The sequence below is a fragment of the Eleutherodactylus coqui genome, chromosome 2, assembly GCF_035609145.1.
Source record: "Eleutherodactylus coqui strain aEleCoq1 chromosome 2, aEleCoq1.hap1, whole genome shotgun sequence".
Lineage (NCBI taxonomy): Eukaryota > Metazoa > Chordata > Amphibia > Anura > Eleutherodactylidae > Eleutherodactylus > Eleutherodactylus coqui.
The window spans coordinates 229,507,826-229,525,599 of NC_089838.1; the positions used below are offsets into that span (position 1 = coordinate 229,507,826).

The 17,774-nt window shown below is 41.5% G+C and overlaps 1 protein-coding gene across 5 annotated transcripts in view; it reads left to right on the plus strand.

The window, feature by feature from the left end:
• The window catches only part of MYO5A (myosin VA), a 146,135-nt gene that overhangs the window by 78,253 nt on the left and 50,108 nt on the right, over positions 1–17,774 (plus strand). For all 5 annotated transcript variants that reach the window (XM_066592584.1, XM_066592583.1, XM_066592585.1 and 2 more), the window contains exons 10-16: positions 2,444–2,709; positions 3,496–3,577; positions 4,796–4,936; positions 6,650–6,775; positions 8,216–8,299; positions 13,229–13,384; positions 13,617–13,714. In XM_066592584.1, the coding sequence (XP_066448681.1) occupies positions 2,444–2,709; positions 3,496–3,577; positions 4,796–4,936; positions 6,650–6,775; positions 8,216–8,299; positions 13,229–13,384; positions 13,617–13,714 (953 nt within the window). The remainder of the gene's footprint in view (positions 1–2,443; positions 2,710–3,495; positions 3,578–4,795; positions 4,937–6,649; positions 6,776–8,215; positions 8,300–13,228; positions 13,385–13,616; positions 13,715–17,774) is intronic.

A 17,774-nucleotide genomic window follows, 5' to 3' on the forward strand; every position in this document is an offset into this window, starting at 1 on the left:
CCGCGGCTGCGGCGGCCGCACCCGCGGTTTCAAAAGAAGCAGCATGTCGATTCTTTTTTTCATTCCGCTGCGGCCACGCTCTCCTCTATGGGAGCGCCGGCTGCAGCGAAAGAGCGAGCGGCCGGGCCGCTTCAAAGCCGCCGCGGCTTAAACTGCGGCGGTTCTCCCGGCGGAAGTCTCGCGGTTTTTGCTGCGGCCAAACCACGAGATTTCCGACGAAAATCCGCCCCGTGTGAACCCAGCCTAATAATTTATGGCACTGTGGGGACGTGACCGGTTCTTCTTCACATCTGTAGGCAGCATCCAACAACCACAGCTGCCTTAGGGGAATAGAAGGATTGACCTTGGTTCTCTCCTTGATCTATATCACTTTTCACAGGATCAGCTGGTGCCGGAGCTGTCTGATACCTGCTCTTTCCTGGATCCTTAGACATAACGATCTGTCTAATGATCTTTTGGTGATCATGTCTACGCTTAACTTGCGTCTGTAGGGAATTACATGCTTTAGTTACCCCCAGGCTGGGGTGACACGGGACGTATTCCCGGTGGAAAGCTCACGGTTTGGTCGCAGTGAAAAACCACGAGATTTCCGCTGGGAAAGCGCTGCTTGAAAACCTGCAGCACTTAGCCGTGGGTTTTGAAACGGATTGGCTGCACATTTTCCCGCTGCGGCCGGTGCTCCCATAGAGAAGAGCGTGGCCGCAGCGGAAGAAAAAGAAGAATGGAAATGTGGCCGGCGAATCCGCGCCATAACAATGGCTACTGCCGGCTTTGCTGCGACTGATGCGCCGTTCCGTGTGGACGAGATTTCTGAGAAGTTTTGTCCATATGGCCGGCTTATCCCGGGATTAGCGGCCACAGGCGGACTTGCCGCAGCGAAATTCCGGACGGAATTTCCGCAGCAAATCCCCCTTGTGTGAACCCAGCCTAAGTCTACAACCTGTGAAGATAGCCCCTCCCCTGTTGCTATGGAAACATCCATGTGTTCTGGTTGCTAAGGAAGCTCTGTACCCAACGACAGAGGGTGGATTGCAGAGAAGCTGGAAGGGAGACCCCTAGTGGCAGTCACTTCAAACGTGATTTACAGTGGTAAAGCAGCACAATTTATTATGCAAGTATATTACAGAAATGAGGAGACTAACACAAGCTAGTAGATGAGCAGAAGTTGTCTAGAAAGTTAGTGCCCCTTTAAATATAATGAGCCAAGCTAAATTCGCATGGGTTTTAAACTGCAAAATTAGGTAGGCACTATTGATCCCCCAATTTTATATCTTTGAGGTTGAAAGATTAAATGGGTTATGGTTAAGGCCCATTTACACATAATGATTAGCGTTCAAAATTCGTTCAAACGACCGAAAATGTGTGATAAGTTATATGTAAACGTGGGCATCGTGCACTTTTCGTTTGAACGATCGTTTTAAGGTGAACTTAAAATCCGTCATTCAAACATTGAGAGATAGTGTCTATCAATAGATCTCAAGCTGTTCTCTCCAGGGGAGTTGGCAGATAACATTGTAACTAGGAGAACAATACTTCTGCTTGCACAGCTGGGCGTGTGATTAATCACATGCAGGGCTCTACAAACAATTTCAGGAGGCCCTTTTACATGCAAATGAAGATGATAAAGTGTTAATGGCCCAGTTTGAAGGCTCTGGTACAGATACAACAGAAAATCTTGGATAAAGTAGCTCCATTGCTGTGCTATTCCATCCAGGAACATTTCAGTCAGAGGCTGAAAGAAAAAGTTTACAGCCAGTAGAACAAAATGTGATTTGTTTCCAGCAAGAGAAACCAAGTAATCCTTGTAGATATGATTCCTTTTAATAGCTAACAAAAATGCATGATGCTATAGGGAGCTTTCAAACCTACTTGGGGTTCTTCCTCGGCTCTTCTGCAGACTAGCCTGAGGAAGAACCCTACAGGTTGGAAAGCTCGCTATGACATAATACACCTTTTAAAAGTTAACAAGAGACACTATCTACAAGATTACTTGGTTTCTCTTACTGAGAATAATCCCTTTTTGGTCAGAGGCTGGACATGGATTTCCGTAGAGTCAACGGGGATCCACCTGGCATTTTCATTATTCAACTCCAAGGACATAGCCAAACGATGGAAATTGGTTGGACACTGAGGTACAAATGTGAATGTGTCATAAGAAGAGACTTTACGATCAGCTGCCAGAGTGGGAAGGAGACAGTTTCTGTCTACAGCCTGCCCCCTTCATCACAGATTAGCAGCAGCGCCTAGGGGGTCGCAGGGAAGTGAAAAACTATTGAAAATGTGGTGTTTTTTTTAAAAATGCTATTAGAACATGAAGCATATTCCTTTAAAACAGTGATTAGCAGCCTTTCGGAGCTGGTAGTAGCATGATGATTCATGGGATAACCCTTGTAAGATTTTGTCATAAATTTCTTTTCTTATGAACTTTTAATTTGAATTGCAGCCAAAGCACGAGCCTCTTCTTATATTTTGTGACTTGATGGGAGTGGATTATGAAGAAATGTCACACTGGCTCTGTCATCGAAAACTTGTAACTGCTGCGGAGACCTATATCAAGCCAATTTCACGTCTACAGGCCACCAACGCCAGAGATGCTCTGTCCAAACACATCTATGCCAACTTGTTCAGCTGGATTGTTTGTCATGTGAATAAAGCCCTGCTGTCATCTGCCAAGCAGGATTCCTTTATTGGAGTCCTTGACATTTATGGGTAAATAACGCGTTCTAATGAATATTTATGTATTTCATGAAGTGGCTGTGTCATTTAGTTTTGTATTAGAACATTAGTTGTTATCCCGTTATCTATAGCATCTGTAGGAGCAAATAATTCAAATAAAATAACGAATACCAATAACTAATATATGGCCTTAGGTCTTGAATTAAGAAATTTTGGTTCAGTTCAAGGTGCTTTTCAACAAACGCGGAACAAATTAATGAATCAAGGTTCCATTGTATTTGTGTTCAGTAGGAAGTGACTGTGGCAAAATTAATGTTAAGTTTGTCGGTCAGGCGTATCCTTATGATCAGTGTGCGCAGCACTAGCAGGAGTACCACCGGTCCTTCATTGTGCTCATTGGTGGCGGTCCGGGAATTTTCGGGGGGTTGCAGGGAGGGGATCTATACTGTATATATAGTGTCAAGGATTACGGTTCTGTTTTGATGAGCACTTTAAGAGAGTGTCTCATGAAGACGACTGCTTTCCATACCCTACTGTATTGTAGAACATATATATCATAGGACCCATAGGATGACCTCTCGCCTTTAAATGCGGTCAGTTACCAGAGGCACCTTCAGATTACTAATTAGTCTTATACAACGTGTTTTTTTTCTCTAATGCCAATAGAAACACATCTTTTCTGGCTTCTTCAGTAAACTTTCGCAAAGTTTAAAAAAAATATTGAAACTAATTGTGTATATATTATCGAAACACTTGGACATTCCATATAAAAAATGATCTCCCCATTGCTAATCATTGTTTTCTTTCTTTTTCTTACAGGTTTGAGACATTTGAAATAAACAGCTTTGAGCAGTTTTGCATTAACTACGCCAATGAGAAGCTACAGCAGCAGTTCAACCTGGTGAGCAGATAAGGGCCTTATTGTTTTTGTACTGGTCGTAGATTAAGAATATGGAGGGAAATTTTACTAAAATCGCCATTTCCGACGTGGCCTTAGTATAATTTTCCCCAGCACATGAAGCGCCACTTTTTTCTAAAATAATAATAAGGAAGGCCTCATGAGGAAACATGTAAATGCATAAAAAATATTCTAATATGCACCGTGTTATATCTAGTCCAATATCCTCCAATTACAATTGGAATTGGAATCAGGGTATACCATATCATCTAGGGCAGGAAATGGAAGGCCCAGATGACTCCTCTGTCAGCAAGAGCTATCTTATCAGAACAATAGCGCTGATGAGTTCATCTTGCTGCAGAGTACCACGGGGATATAATACGTTGTCCTTGATTGTATCTGGTTTCCTATCATAGGACTTTGACTCATCTGGATATATACCAGACTGAAAAAAGGTTTGTATCATTGTAGAGTAGAACTGTCAGTAGGTTCATGTACATAGATATGGCTCTAGATGTACTTGTATATAGGCTATCTCTTAGCTCAGAAGAGAGATATTCATAGGCTCAACGCGTTTCTGTCACCGGAGAGACTCTTCAGGAGCCTTTCTCCACTGTATCGAACCAAATGGTTCTTATGTTTCTAACACTCGAGGAGCGTACCCAAATGAATAGAGTGTGCTCCCAAGTGCTGGATACGATATTGATCTCTGAAGATCACAATGGAAGTCCAGGTATGCACAAGCAATGATAGCGTGTGTCTACTAGCGCAAAAAAAATTGTTTATACTTCCCTCACTCAGCTCCACTTATATGCCCTGTTAGTGTCTCCCCTGTGACATAGTGTTTACAGGCTGTAGCAGCGCTTAATCACTGAGCTCTGTGATTGGCTGCAGCAGTCTGTGACGTCTAATACACAAAGCTGGTGTAGCCTGTAAACAATATGTCAAAGATGAGACCCGTAGTTGCCGATGGGGGACATATGCTGGGCTGGAAGAGACAATTATAAGCTCTTTATTTCTTGTTTTTGCCATGGGGACCTGGTTTTAGAAAAACGTTTTATGCTAGATAACCCCTTTTAATAGAAGTCTTCTAAAACATTTGGAAAGGACTATTTTGGTTCTGCCTATTTTTTCCGGTAAATGAATTCTATCCTAGGTCTGTATTTTCTGCATTCTTCTTCTTTTTGACTTTTGAGGTAAATTCTTATGTCCTTTTTGTAGCATGTATTTAAGTTGGAGCAAGAAGAGTACATGAAGGAACAAATCCCATGGACGCTGATTGACTTCTATGACAACCAGCCCTGCATCAATCTCATAGAAGCTAAAATGGGTATTCTGGACCTGCTTGATGAGGAATGTAAGGTAGGAGAATCTGCTGATTCTACATTGCTCTTATTGTAATGACAAATGTTTTTACTGTATTCAAATAATGTACACGCAACCGACCAAAAAAGGCGCACACCAAACGAATCTTCATTTTATAGAAATAACTTTATTAGCATACTTCATAACATAAAACATGGAGAGTCGCTATTACTTTTATAGGCTTAGGAATAATATAAAAAAAACAGCTTAGCACCAATATGCTTTTCCAGACCCTAAATTATATTGCATACCATTATATATAAGGTTCATATATGATCAGCATTGATACTACCTCTATACCGCCAATGAACAAAGCCAAGACCAACATTATCAATGATAATTCCCTATAGGGACCAAATACCGCCACGCCATAAACACATAATACCACCACATAGCGAATGAATAATACCACCATACTGTTACTGGAAAAAAACACTATACAAAGACTAATATTACTTTAGTATTATGTTATCTTTTGGCTCCTGAATTTTTCAGCAGCCTGCCTTTATTTTTGCACTCTTCTGCATGTTCTCCCCATCTATAGTGCAAAAATTTGAAAAATGCCATCTGTAGTGCCCTACATTGTAATAGTATCTATCTTATTGTGCTCCATGTAGGCTGTACACAGTAGGTGCCATTGTTGGTGTGTCCCACACAGTAAAAGTGCTCCCTCTCGGTGGTAATTCCTTCTTTATGCCTCCACTCAGTAACCGTGCCCCCTTATTCCACCATTCCGTAATAATGCCCCCAGTAAGTTAGAATACCTACTTATGTCCCCAATCCATAATAATACCTCATTTTGCCCCCATTTAGTAATAATGCCCCCAATTCAACTGTACAAGGGCCACTGGGGGAAGGGGCACCCGGGCTGCTTGCTCTGACACTGTAGTTGAGCCCTCAAGTTAAATTATTTTTTGTAATGGAGAGCGGAAAGTGAGTTGAATAAAATGAAAAACAACCTATACTTAAAGGGGTTGTCCCGCGCCGAAACGGTTTTTTTAAAAATTCAATAGGCCCCCCCGTTCGGCGCGAGACAAACCCAATGCATGTGTAAAAAAAAAAAAAACCCCGTTTAGTACTTACCCGAATCCCCGCGCTGCGGCGACTTCTTCCTTACCTTAGCAAGATGGCCGCCGGGATCTTCACCCACGATGCACCGCGGGTCTACTCCCATGGTGCACCATGGGCTCTGTGCGGTCCATTGCTGATTCCAGCCTCCTGATTGGCTGGAATCGGCACACGTGACGGGGCGGAGCTACACGATGCGTAGAAGGGGGCGGAGCCAGAACTCCGCTCGTGCCGAGACCCAAGAGAAGGGAGAAGACCCTTCTGCGCAAGCACGTCTAATTGGGAGATTAGACGCTGAAATTAGACAGCACCATGGAGACGAGGACGCCAGCAACGGAGCAGGTAAGTGAATAACTTCTGTATGGCTCATATTTAATGCACGATGTATATTACAAAGTGCATTAATATGGCCATACAGAAGTGCTTACCCCCACTTGCTTTCTCGGGACAACCCCTTTAACCCTGTCACTGCCTCTGCTGCTGCAGTCCATGGCGTTCCAGTCCCCTGCTGACTTCTGGGTAGCATGATCAGATCCCAAGTCCATGAGATCGCTAACGGACAATCCCCAGCCTCAATGTTGGTGAAGGTCATTATCCAGAAACCATTCTTAATCAAAACTGTTTTAATTTTCTGTTCTGCAGATGCCCAAAGGATCAGACAATACCTGGGCCCAAAAGTTGTACAACACGCATCTCAAAACGTCTGCATTGTTTGAGAAACCACGGCTGTCCAATGTAGCGTTTATTGTCAAGCATTTTGCTGATAAGGTAATCATGGACTCTTATCTAACAAGTTGCCTTTTCTTCATTTTTTTTTTCTAATGGTGAACAGGAAATCCCCAGTATAATTGTGCTTTTGTCATTCCGAATCAAGAGGCGCTCCCCTTTAGTAAGATACCAGAGAATTGTTAGGAACTTTTTTATATTATCGCCTTAAACATTTTCTTGAGTTGCAAGAAAATTGACATTTATGGCTTTCCTGCAGATCTGTCAGCAGAATAGAATATTGGCTGTTCTATGATCGCCTACTGATCCAGTAGTTATAGGTGTGCGAATCAACTACAGAGAAATGATGGGATTGCTGATCCTTTAAACATATGTCATATGTTTGATCCATCACATTACAGAAGATGCATACTAAAAATACTGGGGCTGATTTACTTACACTGTCGTTTTATACACGAGCCTAAGTAGAGTTTATGTTGGCATGTACTGCAACACATGTATTAATGTGTAGTAAGCCTCTTAATACATTTGTCACATCTTTGAGCCGTCCATGCACCAGATGTGAAATCTACTCCAGTTATGAGCTGGCACATTATGCTAGTTTCTGGTATAAAATATAGTAAATCTGATGTCCTTAACTAGTGATGAGCGAGCATACTCCCTAAGGGCAATTGCTGGAGCGAGCATTGCCCGTAGCGAGTACCTGCCCGCTCGAGACAAAAGGTTCGGGTGCTGGCGGCAGGCAGGGAGCTGCGGGGGAGAGCGGGGAGGAACGAAGGGGAGATCTCTCCCCCCCCCTCCCCGCTGACTGCCGCTACTCACCACTCCCCCGCGCCGGCACCCGAACCTTTTCTCTCGAGCGGGCAGGTACTCGCTAAGGACAATGCTCGCTCATCTCTATCCTTAACACTAACCCGATTGACTTTTTTTTAATAAGTGGTGGAGCTTGCATAAAACTGCGAAAAGTGACAGTTTTGGTACAAACTGGCACTCATGCCAAAATTCTGGTAGCAAAAAGTTGCAATTTTGGTGCAAGTACAATAATCTATTACCCCCACTATCTACACATTTCTGATTGTATCTGATGTGTGTTAGGGGTTTAAGTTCTGGGTATCTTAACAGCAATCGCATTAAGTAGAGAAACCAAAAATGTGACACGTTATCTCATTTTTTCGTATTAGTTTGTTTTGAGCACCCTCTGGGATAGGAGTACTGCAAGTACCATCTGTACTCTGCTAGGTTATGCTATAATAAGGAAGCATGTAAATATAGTGCAAGATTGTCCCGACACAATGGACTCTCTATTCCTATTTTGGTCCTATAACAAACCATGAAACGAAGTTTCTACGTTGACCACTGGGTACACATTCTTGTTCTTCCATGAATGTCATGCAGAGATGTCTTTTATCTGAACTTTTCATGTTTTGTTCTATTTGATGCAAATCTTTTATTCCAAGTCAATGTCTCTTATGTCATTTTCAGGTAGAATATCAATGTGAGGGCTTTCTTGAGAAGAATAAAGATACAGTATTTGAAGATCAAGTAAAAGTTCTCAAAGCGAGTAAGGTTGGTAAAACAAGACTGCATTGAAATGTTCTTATGTTTGCAGCAGCTGGAAGCCATGACAGTATTAACCCCTTAAGGACCAGGATGCTTCCTTATGAGGGATTTTGCCCCAAAATAATCTTTTAAAATTTATAATTGTTTATTTTTAAAAAACTTGTATATTTACACAATTTCTTGGACAGTTGCCCTTATAAAAACATTTGTGTACTAGAGAGATTTCTAATTGTCACTGGCAGAGAACACTTCTGTTACTAGGAGACCGTGCCCCTTTTTTCCAATTAACAAACGGATTGACTGCAGTCATGCATATGTGCGTGGTCATTACCAGAACTAGGAAATGAAGCTCTTTCCCATAGCTGATCTAGTGCCAACACAATCTATTTTCCTTATCTGCAGTTTTCTTGGAAGCCTGTTAAACACTCAGCATATCTGAAAGGAGATCCAGGCAAACCCAAGGAGACTATACAGCCTCTACTATGCAGATTCTGCTAGTCCAATTAGTAATAGAAGCACTAAGCCATACTGCTAGCCCAAATTTGTGTATGTGGGTTTTGCCAATGTAATGTGTACCCCCTTGTGCACTTGATATTTCCTAAACCAAAAAATACAAGTCCATCTCTTCAACCTTTGCATTAGATTCTTCAAACTTGAATAGCAAAGTTCTATTGACATCTCCATTCAGAGCCTCCATCGTAGGCACAGGGCAAAATCCTGGGCAAAGAATAGTGTAGTATGCTGCACTGTTTTGTGTGGTGAAATGCCAGTTGGCATGACTGAAACAGGATGGACCTCATCCGGGATCCACCAGGGAGCCGTGTGTGTCTGTGACATGCCAGAATCACTTACCCGATTTTGTTGTTCAGCTCTTATAACGGAGCCCCACATGCAGATGTGAACAGAGCCTAAAGGCCCATTTACACAGAGCGACGATCGCTCAAAAATTGCTAAAAGGCAATCATTTGAGCAATCATCGTTGCGTCTAAATGCGTGGCCATCGTGTACTTTTCGTGCACTGCTAGCTGATCATTAAATTTAGGCCAACCTAAAAATCGTCGTTCAGCCTTAGCAGCAGTTCTCTGATAGCATTGTGTTCCGTCGGAGAACAAAGGAACTGAAAGCAGATAAGAGCCCTCAGGCTATTAACTGCTTTCAGCTAAGGCTTCATTTGCACATTAAATTTCTATTCCATAGCTGAGCAGCTACTCAATAGTTTATGCAAAATGATCGCTCAAAGCGGTCACTTAATCTGTCGTTTGAGCGATCATCGCTCCGTGTAAGTGCGCCTTTACTTGTGAAATTAGAATTAAATGTGTTTATTTCACCTACTGTACGTTTTTTGCGTAGGAACATATGGGCTAGTCTGTACTTTAATCTGTAGTATGTATACATTTATCTACAGAATCCTAGAACAAGTTCCACAGTCAGTAATCATATAAACCTTGTAAATGGGCAATCACCATTGCTAAAGAGCCAAGCTCTTGGTATATCCTGGGTATCACGGCTCCAGGAATCAAATTTGCAATATATTGTAATTTACAAACCTAATTATTTCAGTTTCTAGGACATACCTTCCAGACACTGATAATTTCTAATAATTCCAATGTTTTTCTGTATTTGGCAGTGATAAACAGATTGCAGTTTTGTAAATGGCAGCACATTATCAGTTCATAGTCTTCATCTATTTCATCAGTGTATATGTATTTTATTGTCTCACCATTGCATTGTATTTCCTCTTTTCCATTATTCACTGTGTGTGAAACGCATTCCTCAGAAGGTAACTTTCATTCAGTATCTAGATTCCTAAATCTTCTGCTTTTGTGATGCTTTATTTCTGCTTCCGCCTAGAGGAGCAGTGCTTGGGAGAGAATTAGTGGGATAAAGGCAGCATGATAATTGCCAATGACCAAGTAGAACATTTCTTTGTGTGTATTGCTTTTCGGGACTCTGCTGCGCTGTGCAACTTCATCAGGATTTATTACAAGAGGAAAAGCATTTAATCTATAGCATGTGTGCCTTACTAACTGGTCTGAAGTTACTACATTTGCACATTTCTGTGAAATAAGCCAGTGTTGCTGCAGAGACTGACCCCTACTTTGTAGAACCACTGACATCTGTGCATTAGACAGATGCCTATTGATTTTAATTGGAGCCATTTATGCCTTATTTGCTTTTCAGTATCCCTGAGCTGTTCACTTGGCGAAAACAGTATTTCTTGTTCAGGTTCCCAGTGGCAAGACCGTCCCACTGCCATGAGCTCTAGTGACTGGGAGTCCTGCCTACTGGAAATGCATTGCCCAGAGTGGAAAACCCTTTTAGTAAATATGACTGTTCTTGTGATGCAATTCTGTTTTTAACAATTTATGGGTTAAAGCTACATAAATTGTTAAAGGGGTTGTCCCGCGAAAGCAAGTGGGGTTATACACTTCTGTATGGCCATATTAATGCACTTTGTAATGTACATCGTGCATTAATTATGAGCCATACAGAAGTTATTCACTTACTTGCTCCGTTGCTAGCGTCCTCGTCTCCATGATGCCGTCTAATTTCAGCGTCTAATCTCCCGATTAGACGCGCTTGCGCAGTCCGGTCTTCTCCCTTCTGAATGGGGCCGCTCGTGCCGGAGAGCTGGTCCTCGTAGCTCCGCCCCGTCACGTGTGCCGATTCCAGCCAATCAGGAGGCTGGAATCGGCAATGGAACGCACAGAGCCCACGGTGCACCATGGGAGAAGACCTGCGGTCCACCGTGGGTGAAGATCCCGGCGGCCATCTTAGCAAGGTAAGTAAGAAGTCGCCGCAGCGCGGGGATTCGGGTAAGTACTATCCGGTTTGTTTTTTTTTACCCCTGCATCGGGTTTGTCTCGCGCCGAACGGGGGGCCTATTGAAAAAAAAAAAACCGTTTCGGCGCGGGACAACCCCTTTAAGCAATATTTTATGTTTTGGTGAGGGTCAGGAACGCTCTTTTCTCCTTAAGGAGAGCACCTAGAAGGTGAGTGAGTGAGGAGACTTATAAGGCCATTCATGCTTCTCTGGGTTATATGCAAATAAGGGAGATTCAGCAATACCTTGTTACAAGGCTTGTATAAAGAGTCTAACATTGACTTGCAGGAATGCTGCCTTCCAATAGGTGGTGTTGCAGAGGTATTGTTCCATCTCCCTTATTTACGTTTTGGTGAGTTATTGTCATCCATATTCATGGCTGCATTTAAAGTGCTGTTGGTTTCCCCTGGGGCAGAGAGCAGTTCATTCTCCACCCTTTTTAAGGCCCCCTGTCCATGGGCGTTGCAAAGTCCTGTGGTAGATCGCCGCCATGGGAGCCGCCACCCTAGAGCAGGAGCTGCGCACGAATCTCCACTGGTCAGCCTAATCTAATAGACTGACCGCGGAGAATCGGGGAAATTCGCAGCATGCTGCGAATTGCCCGCCGCGAGCGGAAAATCGCAATGCTTCTCCGCTCGTGGACACGGGGCCGGCGCTTTCCATAGCAATGCTATGGAAAGCTTCAGCCAGCGTGATTCGCCGGCGGTTTACCACCGGCAAATACACGTCCGTGGACAGGAGACCTAAAGATGTGACCTAACAACTTGAGGTATCCATACATATTAGGTAAATGTTGATGAAACATGCCTTTTTCTTCATGATCGGAGGGCTATCAGTGGTCTGTGGAGGTCACTAGACTACCCCGATGGCAAATATTGGGGGGGAAATTTGGTTCCTGTGAAATCCCTATGAGAGATCTCACTCACTCTTAAGAATAGAAAAAAGACAGGCATGATTGGATGAGCTGTCTTAAGGTCTATAAAAGAGGCTTCTTTTCTAACAAAATTTATTGTCTGAACTGGACGGCCTCTTGAAGAGGTTCATTGTCAGACGTTCTACTTGTCTGTTTCCATCAGCCCCATAGACATTGAATGGAGTTCCAGGGTGGATACTTGTCCATTCAACTCCCTGCTCACAATCGTCATAGGGTGAGATGAACTTGGGAGGGATACTAAATATTGTGGGGTGCTCAGCGATGCTACAATTGTCCCCTATCCTGTGGATAGCTGTTAAATGTGGATTGTGTTCATAACAGCAGAAGTAGTCTGTACCCTGATATTAGGATTAGTCATTAATCACCAGCATAGGTGAGGAATACAAACTTTCTTTTCATGCTGACTTAGAGAAACCGTATCAAACTTTGTGACTTTGCATCCTGCTTGTAGAAGGCTTGACGCACCAAGGCCTAGCACTGAATGAAGTGTGAAATGCCATTAAACTAATTTTATATAATACAAAAGCAGCTAAAATATTTTTTAATTTTCTTTTGATGCTCTTAAACCTAACCGTGTTTTTAACCTGTGCTGCTAGTACTGCATGTTATGCTTCTTATGATACCCGCTCTTACGTGCTGTGCACACTTACGTCCCTTGGGTTTTCACCAGGTTCTTGTTACTCTTTAAGACCTTTCACACAGGTGGAATAATTCCCCCGGGACACGGTGGAATCTGACGCTGCAGAATTTTGCGCCAAAATCCACAGGGCTAACTGTGGATTTTGATGCGGAGTTGCAGGCTGACTTAAGCCATTTTCTCTCTGCATGAAAATCCACATGAAGCCGTGCGGAATTTACTGCGACTTGTGGTGTATAATGCAGAGCATTCCGCCAGGGTGAAAGGTCACTTTGACTCCGATTGCACATAAAAAAAGACAACATGCCAGACCCGTTTATAGAACAGGTTATAACTCATCCACCATAGCCCCTGTGAAAATGGTGGCCACGGCCCCAAGTGTGAACAGAGCCGTAATGGTTTCCGATCTTTTATTTACACGTAGGTTTTGTTTGCTAACACTCACTAATTTCAGTTTCAGCCATCTACAAATTCTTGGCTGTTATACAATCCACTTTTTCCACGTGTTGTAAAAATGATATTTTTCCCCGAATGTTGTAGTTTAAGCTGCTGACAGAGCTGTTCCGAGATGATGAGCATGCCTTAAGCCCAACATCAACTGCTCCAACCGGACGGACTCTCCTGTCGCGTACAAGTCTGCGCAAACCAAAGCCTGAACAAGCGAGCAAGGAGCATAAGAAAACGGTCGGCACCCAGGTAAACTGGTCAGATGACGCTCTGTAAAATGGAACAAACTTGGATTTCTGTAGGTACTGACTTCCTTTCCTAGTACTCGAAAATGGAAGCCGCAGAGGGTTTGTTTTAACCCTTTAGTAATAGTTTAAATACATGCCAGTCAAGAAAGCTGTTTATATGTACTTTCTGTGCAGCAAGGCGCTTTATTTTTTGGGGGGTTATTTATTTAGTTTTTGTTTTTTTTCCAATTCAGTTTAGAAACTCTCTGCATCTGCTGATGGAAACGCTGAATGCTACAACTCCTCACTATGTACGCTGTATTAAGCCAAACGACTTCAAGTACCCTTTCACGTGAGTAGCTACTTTCGATAAACTTGCTTTGTACCCATGCAGTAAATATGCAGCAATTCTAAATCCACTTGAATGTTGCTTGTCTCCTGGGACAATATACAACCAAGTTACTAGGCTAGGGCTGTTTCTGGTTTTCTACAAATCGGAAAGATGTAAAAATACCTCTACAGCGCCATCTATTGGATGGCAGCATTCCTTCAATTCCAAGTGACCTTTATAACAGGTCCTCTATGATTGGGAGTATTAAACCAAGCCAGAAACAATGCATAGACTGACTGTTTCGGGGTGCTTGCCCCTCATCAGTATCCAGTAGATGGCGCTGTAGAGTATTTTACCATCTTTCTGATTTGCATAAATTTCCCAGAGGAGCATTGCCTTAATAAGTCTCCTTTTTGGGTGCTCTCCTTAAGGAGACGCAATACTGCTTCTGACCCTGGCTTTCTACAATTTCTTCACTTTATAGACAACTGCCTGCCATAAATAACAGTCCAGTCTTCTGGCTAGAACTGATGTGTATTCAGATAACCAACCTGTTCATAAAAAAGACTTGTTTTCTCCATTTGTTTTGAAGTAGTACTTTAATTGTGTCAATATCGTCCATTAACCCCTTAACGCCACCATTAGGGGTATGTATGGAGGGTGATAGGGAGTCAACAACCACCCACAACCGCTCCCATGAGCGCCGCCGATTGGACCAGTTAACCCTTTTAATACTACGGTTAATTCTGAGAGTAGCATTTAAATGCCCCGAATGATGTTTCGAAGATCCCATCAGGCTCCCTGTGATGGGATCGTGGGGTGCTCTGGTTGCCATGGCAACTGGGGCCTTCTGAAAGCCTCCCAGTTCTGCTGTTGTAGATTTCCTATCAAGCCATACCTGTGACGTGACTTGATAGACTGCCTAGCCGATCATGGTATACTGTAATACTATGGTATTACATCATACTGCAGGAACAATCAAACTATCAGAAGTGCTTGCCCTCTATGGGAACTTAAAAAAAAAAAAAAAAAAAAAAAAAAAGTGAAAATTAGTTTTAAAAAGGTCCATTAGTTATTCAAAAAAATAGTTTTAAAAAGTTGCATTAAGTATTTTTTTTAAAAAAAAGTAATAAGTTTAACCCCTGCTTTGCATATTTATAATAAAAGAATCCAAATATAAAAAAACAAAACCATATTTGGTATTCTGCAAAAAAATACGCCCTTGCACAATTATACTGACAGAAAAATAATTTTAAAAAAATTATGGCGGCAGAAGATAATTTAACTTTTACTCCAAAGATATTCTATTAAATTGGTATACAAAACAAAAAAAAAAAAAAAAAAAAAATATATATATATATATATATATATATATATATATATATATATATATATATTTATATATTTGGTATCTTAGTAATCGTTATAACCAATAGAATAAAGATGGTGGAATCCCCCTTTTTTTTTCTTTTCGCTACACCTAGAAATTGTTAGTTTTTCAGTATATTACATAGTACCATTTGAAAAATGCAACACATACTGCAAAAAACCAAGCCCTCAGATATCTACGTCGATGGGTAAATACAGGGAATATGATTTTTTGGAAGTGGGCAGTAAAAAGGGACTGTCTTTAAGGGCTTAAGCAAACAAAATACAATTGATCATTTAGAAACAGATATGGTATACCTGATGAATCATCTTTGATTGAGATACATTGCTTATTTGGAGGGATGGGACTTATGATAAGGTTATTGTATAACCAGTGACTGTACTTGTTTTTGGTTTCTTAAGGAGACTTTATATGGGACAGCTCTCGTCCGAATAATTGTTCGATAGTGGATTTTAGCAACAGTTGTTCCATGTAAACATGGCCACTGACTGCGTTATGAGTGAGAATTCATTCATTAGTCGCTTAGTTCCAGCTCACCTAAAAATAGTTGCTGGTTAATTATTGTCTGGCGTTGCTGCGAAGACAGACATACATACATACATACATACATTCGTTTTTATATATCTAGATAACAACCAATCACAGCGCAGCTTTCAAGTTACCTCAGCGGTATAATATATAGCAACCAATCACAGCACAGCTTTCGTTTTACCTCAGGATTTTCAATATCCAGCAATTGTCTTGCGAAAAGTTCGGCGGATGCATCATTTTGTAGTTGAACACGCATCCCGTTGCTCGTAATGCCTTTTGCTTTCGTGCTTGAGATGGAAATCAAACGATCTTTGTCTGGGGGGCATAACTGTCGACGATGCTCGCAGGATAGTTGTACTATGCCAGAAATCTTCCCAGGAGTGTACTCAACAACTTCCCAAAGTTTTATGGTGATTGGATGAATGGTGGTGTAGCGCATAACGGACAGACAGACAGACAGTCATTCATTTATATATATATATAGATGACATCAGTAAGTGAGAGAATTAGATTCCATACGTAAAATTTGGATGCTAATTGAATAATCGAGTTGGGACCCACTAACTTTTCCTATTTATGACATAATCAATGCCCGTGCCAAATTACATCGGGAAGTGAGAGAATTAGATTCCGTACGTAAAATTTGGGCGCTAATTCTTTTGCGCTTAGAATTGAATAATCGAGTTGGGACCTAATGCTCGTGCCAAATTTCATGTTTCTATGACATCGCGAAGTTAGAAAATTAGATTCTGTACGTAAAATTTGGACGCTAATTCTTTGGCGCTTAGAATTGAATAATCGAATTGGGACCCATTAGCTTTTCCTATTTATGACATAATCAATGTTCTTGCCAAATTTCATGTTTCTATGACATCGGGAAGTGAGAAAATTAGATTCCGTACGTAAAATTTGGACGCTAATTGTTTGGCGCTTAGAATTAAATAATCGAGTTGGGACCCATTAACTTTTCCTATTTATGACAATCAATGCTCGTGCCAAATTTCAAGTTTCTATTACATTGGGAAGTGAGAGAATTAGATTTCATATGTAAAATTTGGACGCTAATTTTTTTGCGCTTAGAATTGAATAATCGAGTTGGGACCCTTTAACTTTTCCTATTTATGACATAATCAATGCCCGTGCCAAATTACATTGGGAATCGAGAGCATTAGATTCCGTACGTAAAATTTGGACGCTAATTCTTTTGCGCTTAAAATTGAATAATCGAGTTGGGACCTATTAACTTTTCCTATTTATGACATAATCAATGCTCGTGCCAAATTTCGAGTTTTTATGACATTGGGAAGCGAGAAAATTAGATTCCGTACGTAAAATTTGGACGCTAGATTCCGCACATAAAATTTGGACGCTAATTCTTTTGCGCTTAGGATTGAATAATCGAGTTGGGACCCATTAACTTTTCCTATTTATGACATCAATGCTCGTGCCAAATTTCAAGTTTCTATGACATTGGGAAACGAGAAAATTAGATTCCGTACGTAAAATTTGGACGCCAATTCTTTTGCGCCTAGAAAGGAATAATCGAGTTTGGACCCATTAGCTTTTCCTATTAATGACATAATCAATGCTCGTGCCAAATTTCAAGTTTCTATTACATTGGGAAGCGAGAGAATTAGATTCCGTACGTAAAATTTGGACGCTAATTCTTTTGCGCTTAAAATTGAATAATCGAGTTGGGACCTATTAACTGTTCCTATTTATGACATAATCAATGCTCGTGCCAAATTTCGAGTTTTTATGACATTGGGAAGCGAGAAAATTAGATTCCGTATGTAAAATTTGGACGCTAATTCTTTTGCGCATAGAATTGAATAATCGAGTTGGGACCCATTACCTTTTCCTATTTATGACAGTCAATGCTCGTGCCAAATTTCATGTTTCTACGACATCAGGAAGTGAGAGAATTAGTGGCAATGATGGAAATCGAACGATCTACGTGGGGGGTCGTAACCGTCGACGACGCACGCGCCATTTATCATAGAATATTTTTACTATGCCTATATTCTTCCCAGGAGTGCACTCAACAACTTCCCAAAGTTTCATGGCGATCGGATGAATGGTGTAGTAGCGCATAAAGGACAGACAGACAGACAGACAGACACATTCAATTTTATATTTATATATATTTATTTATTTAGT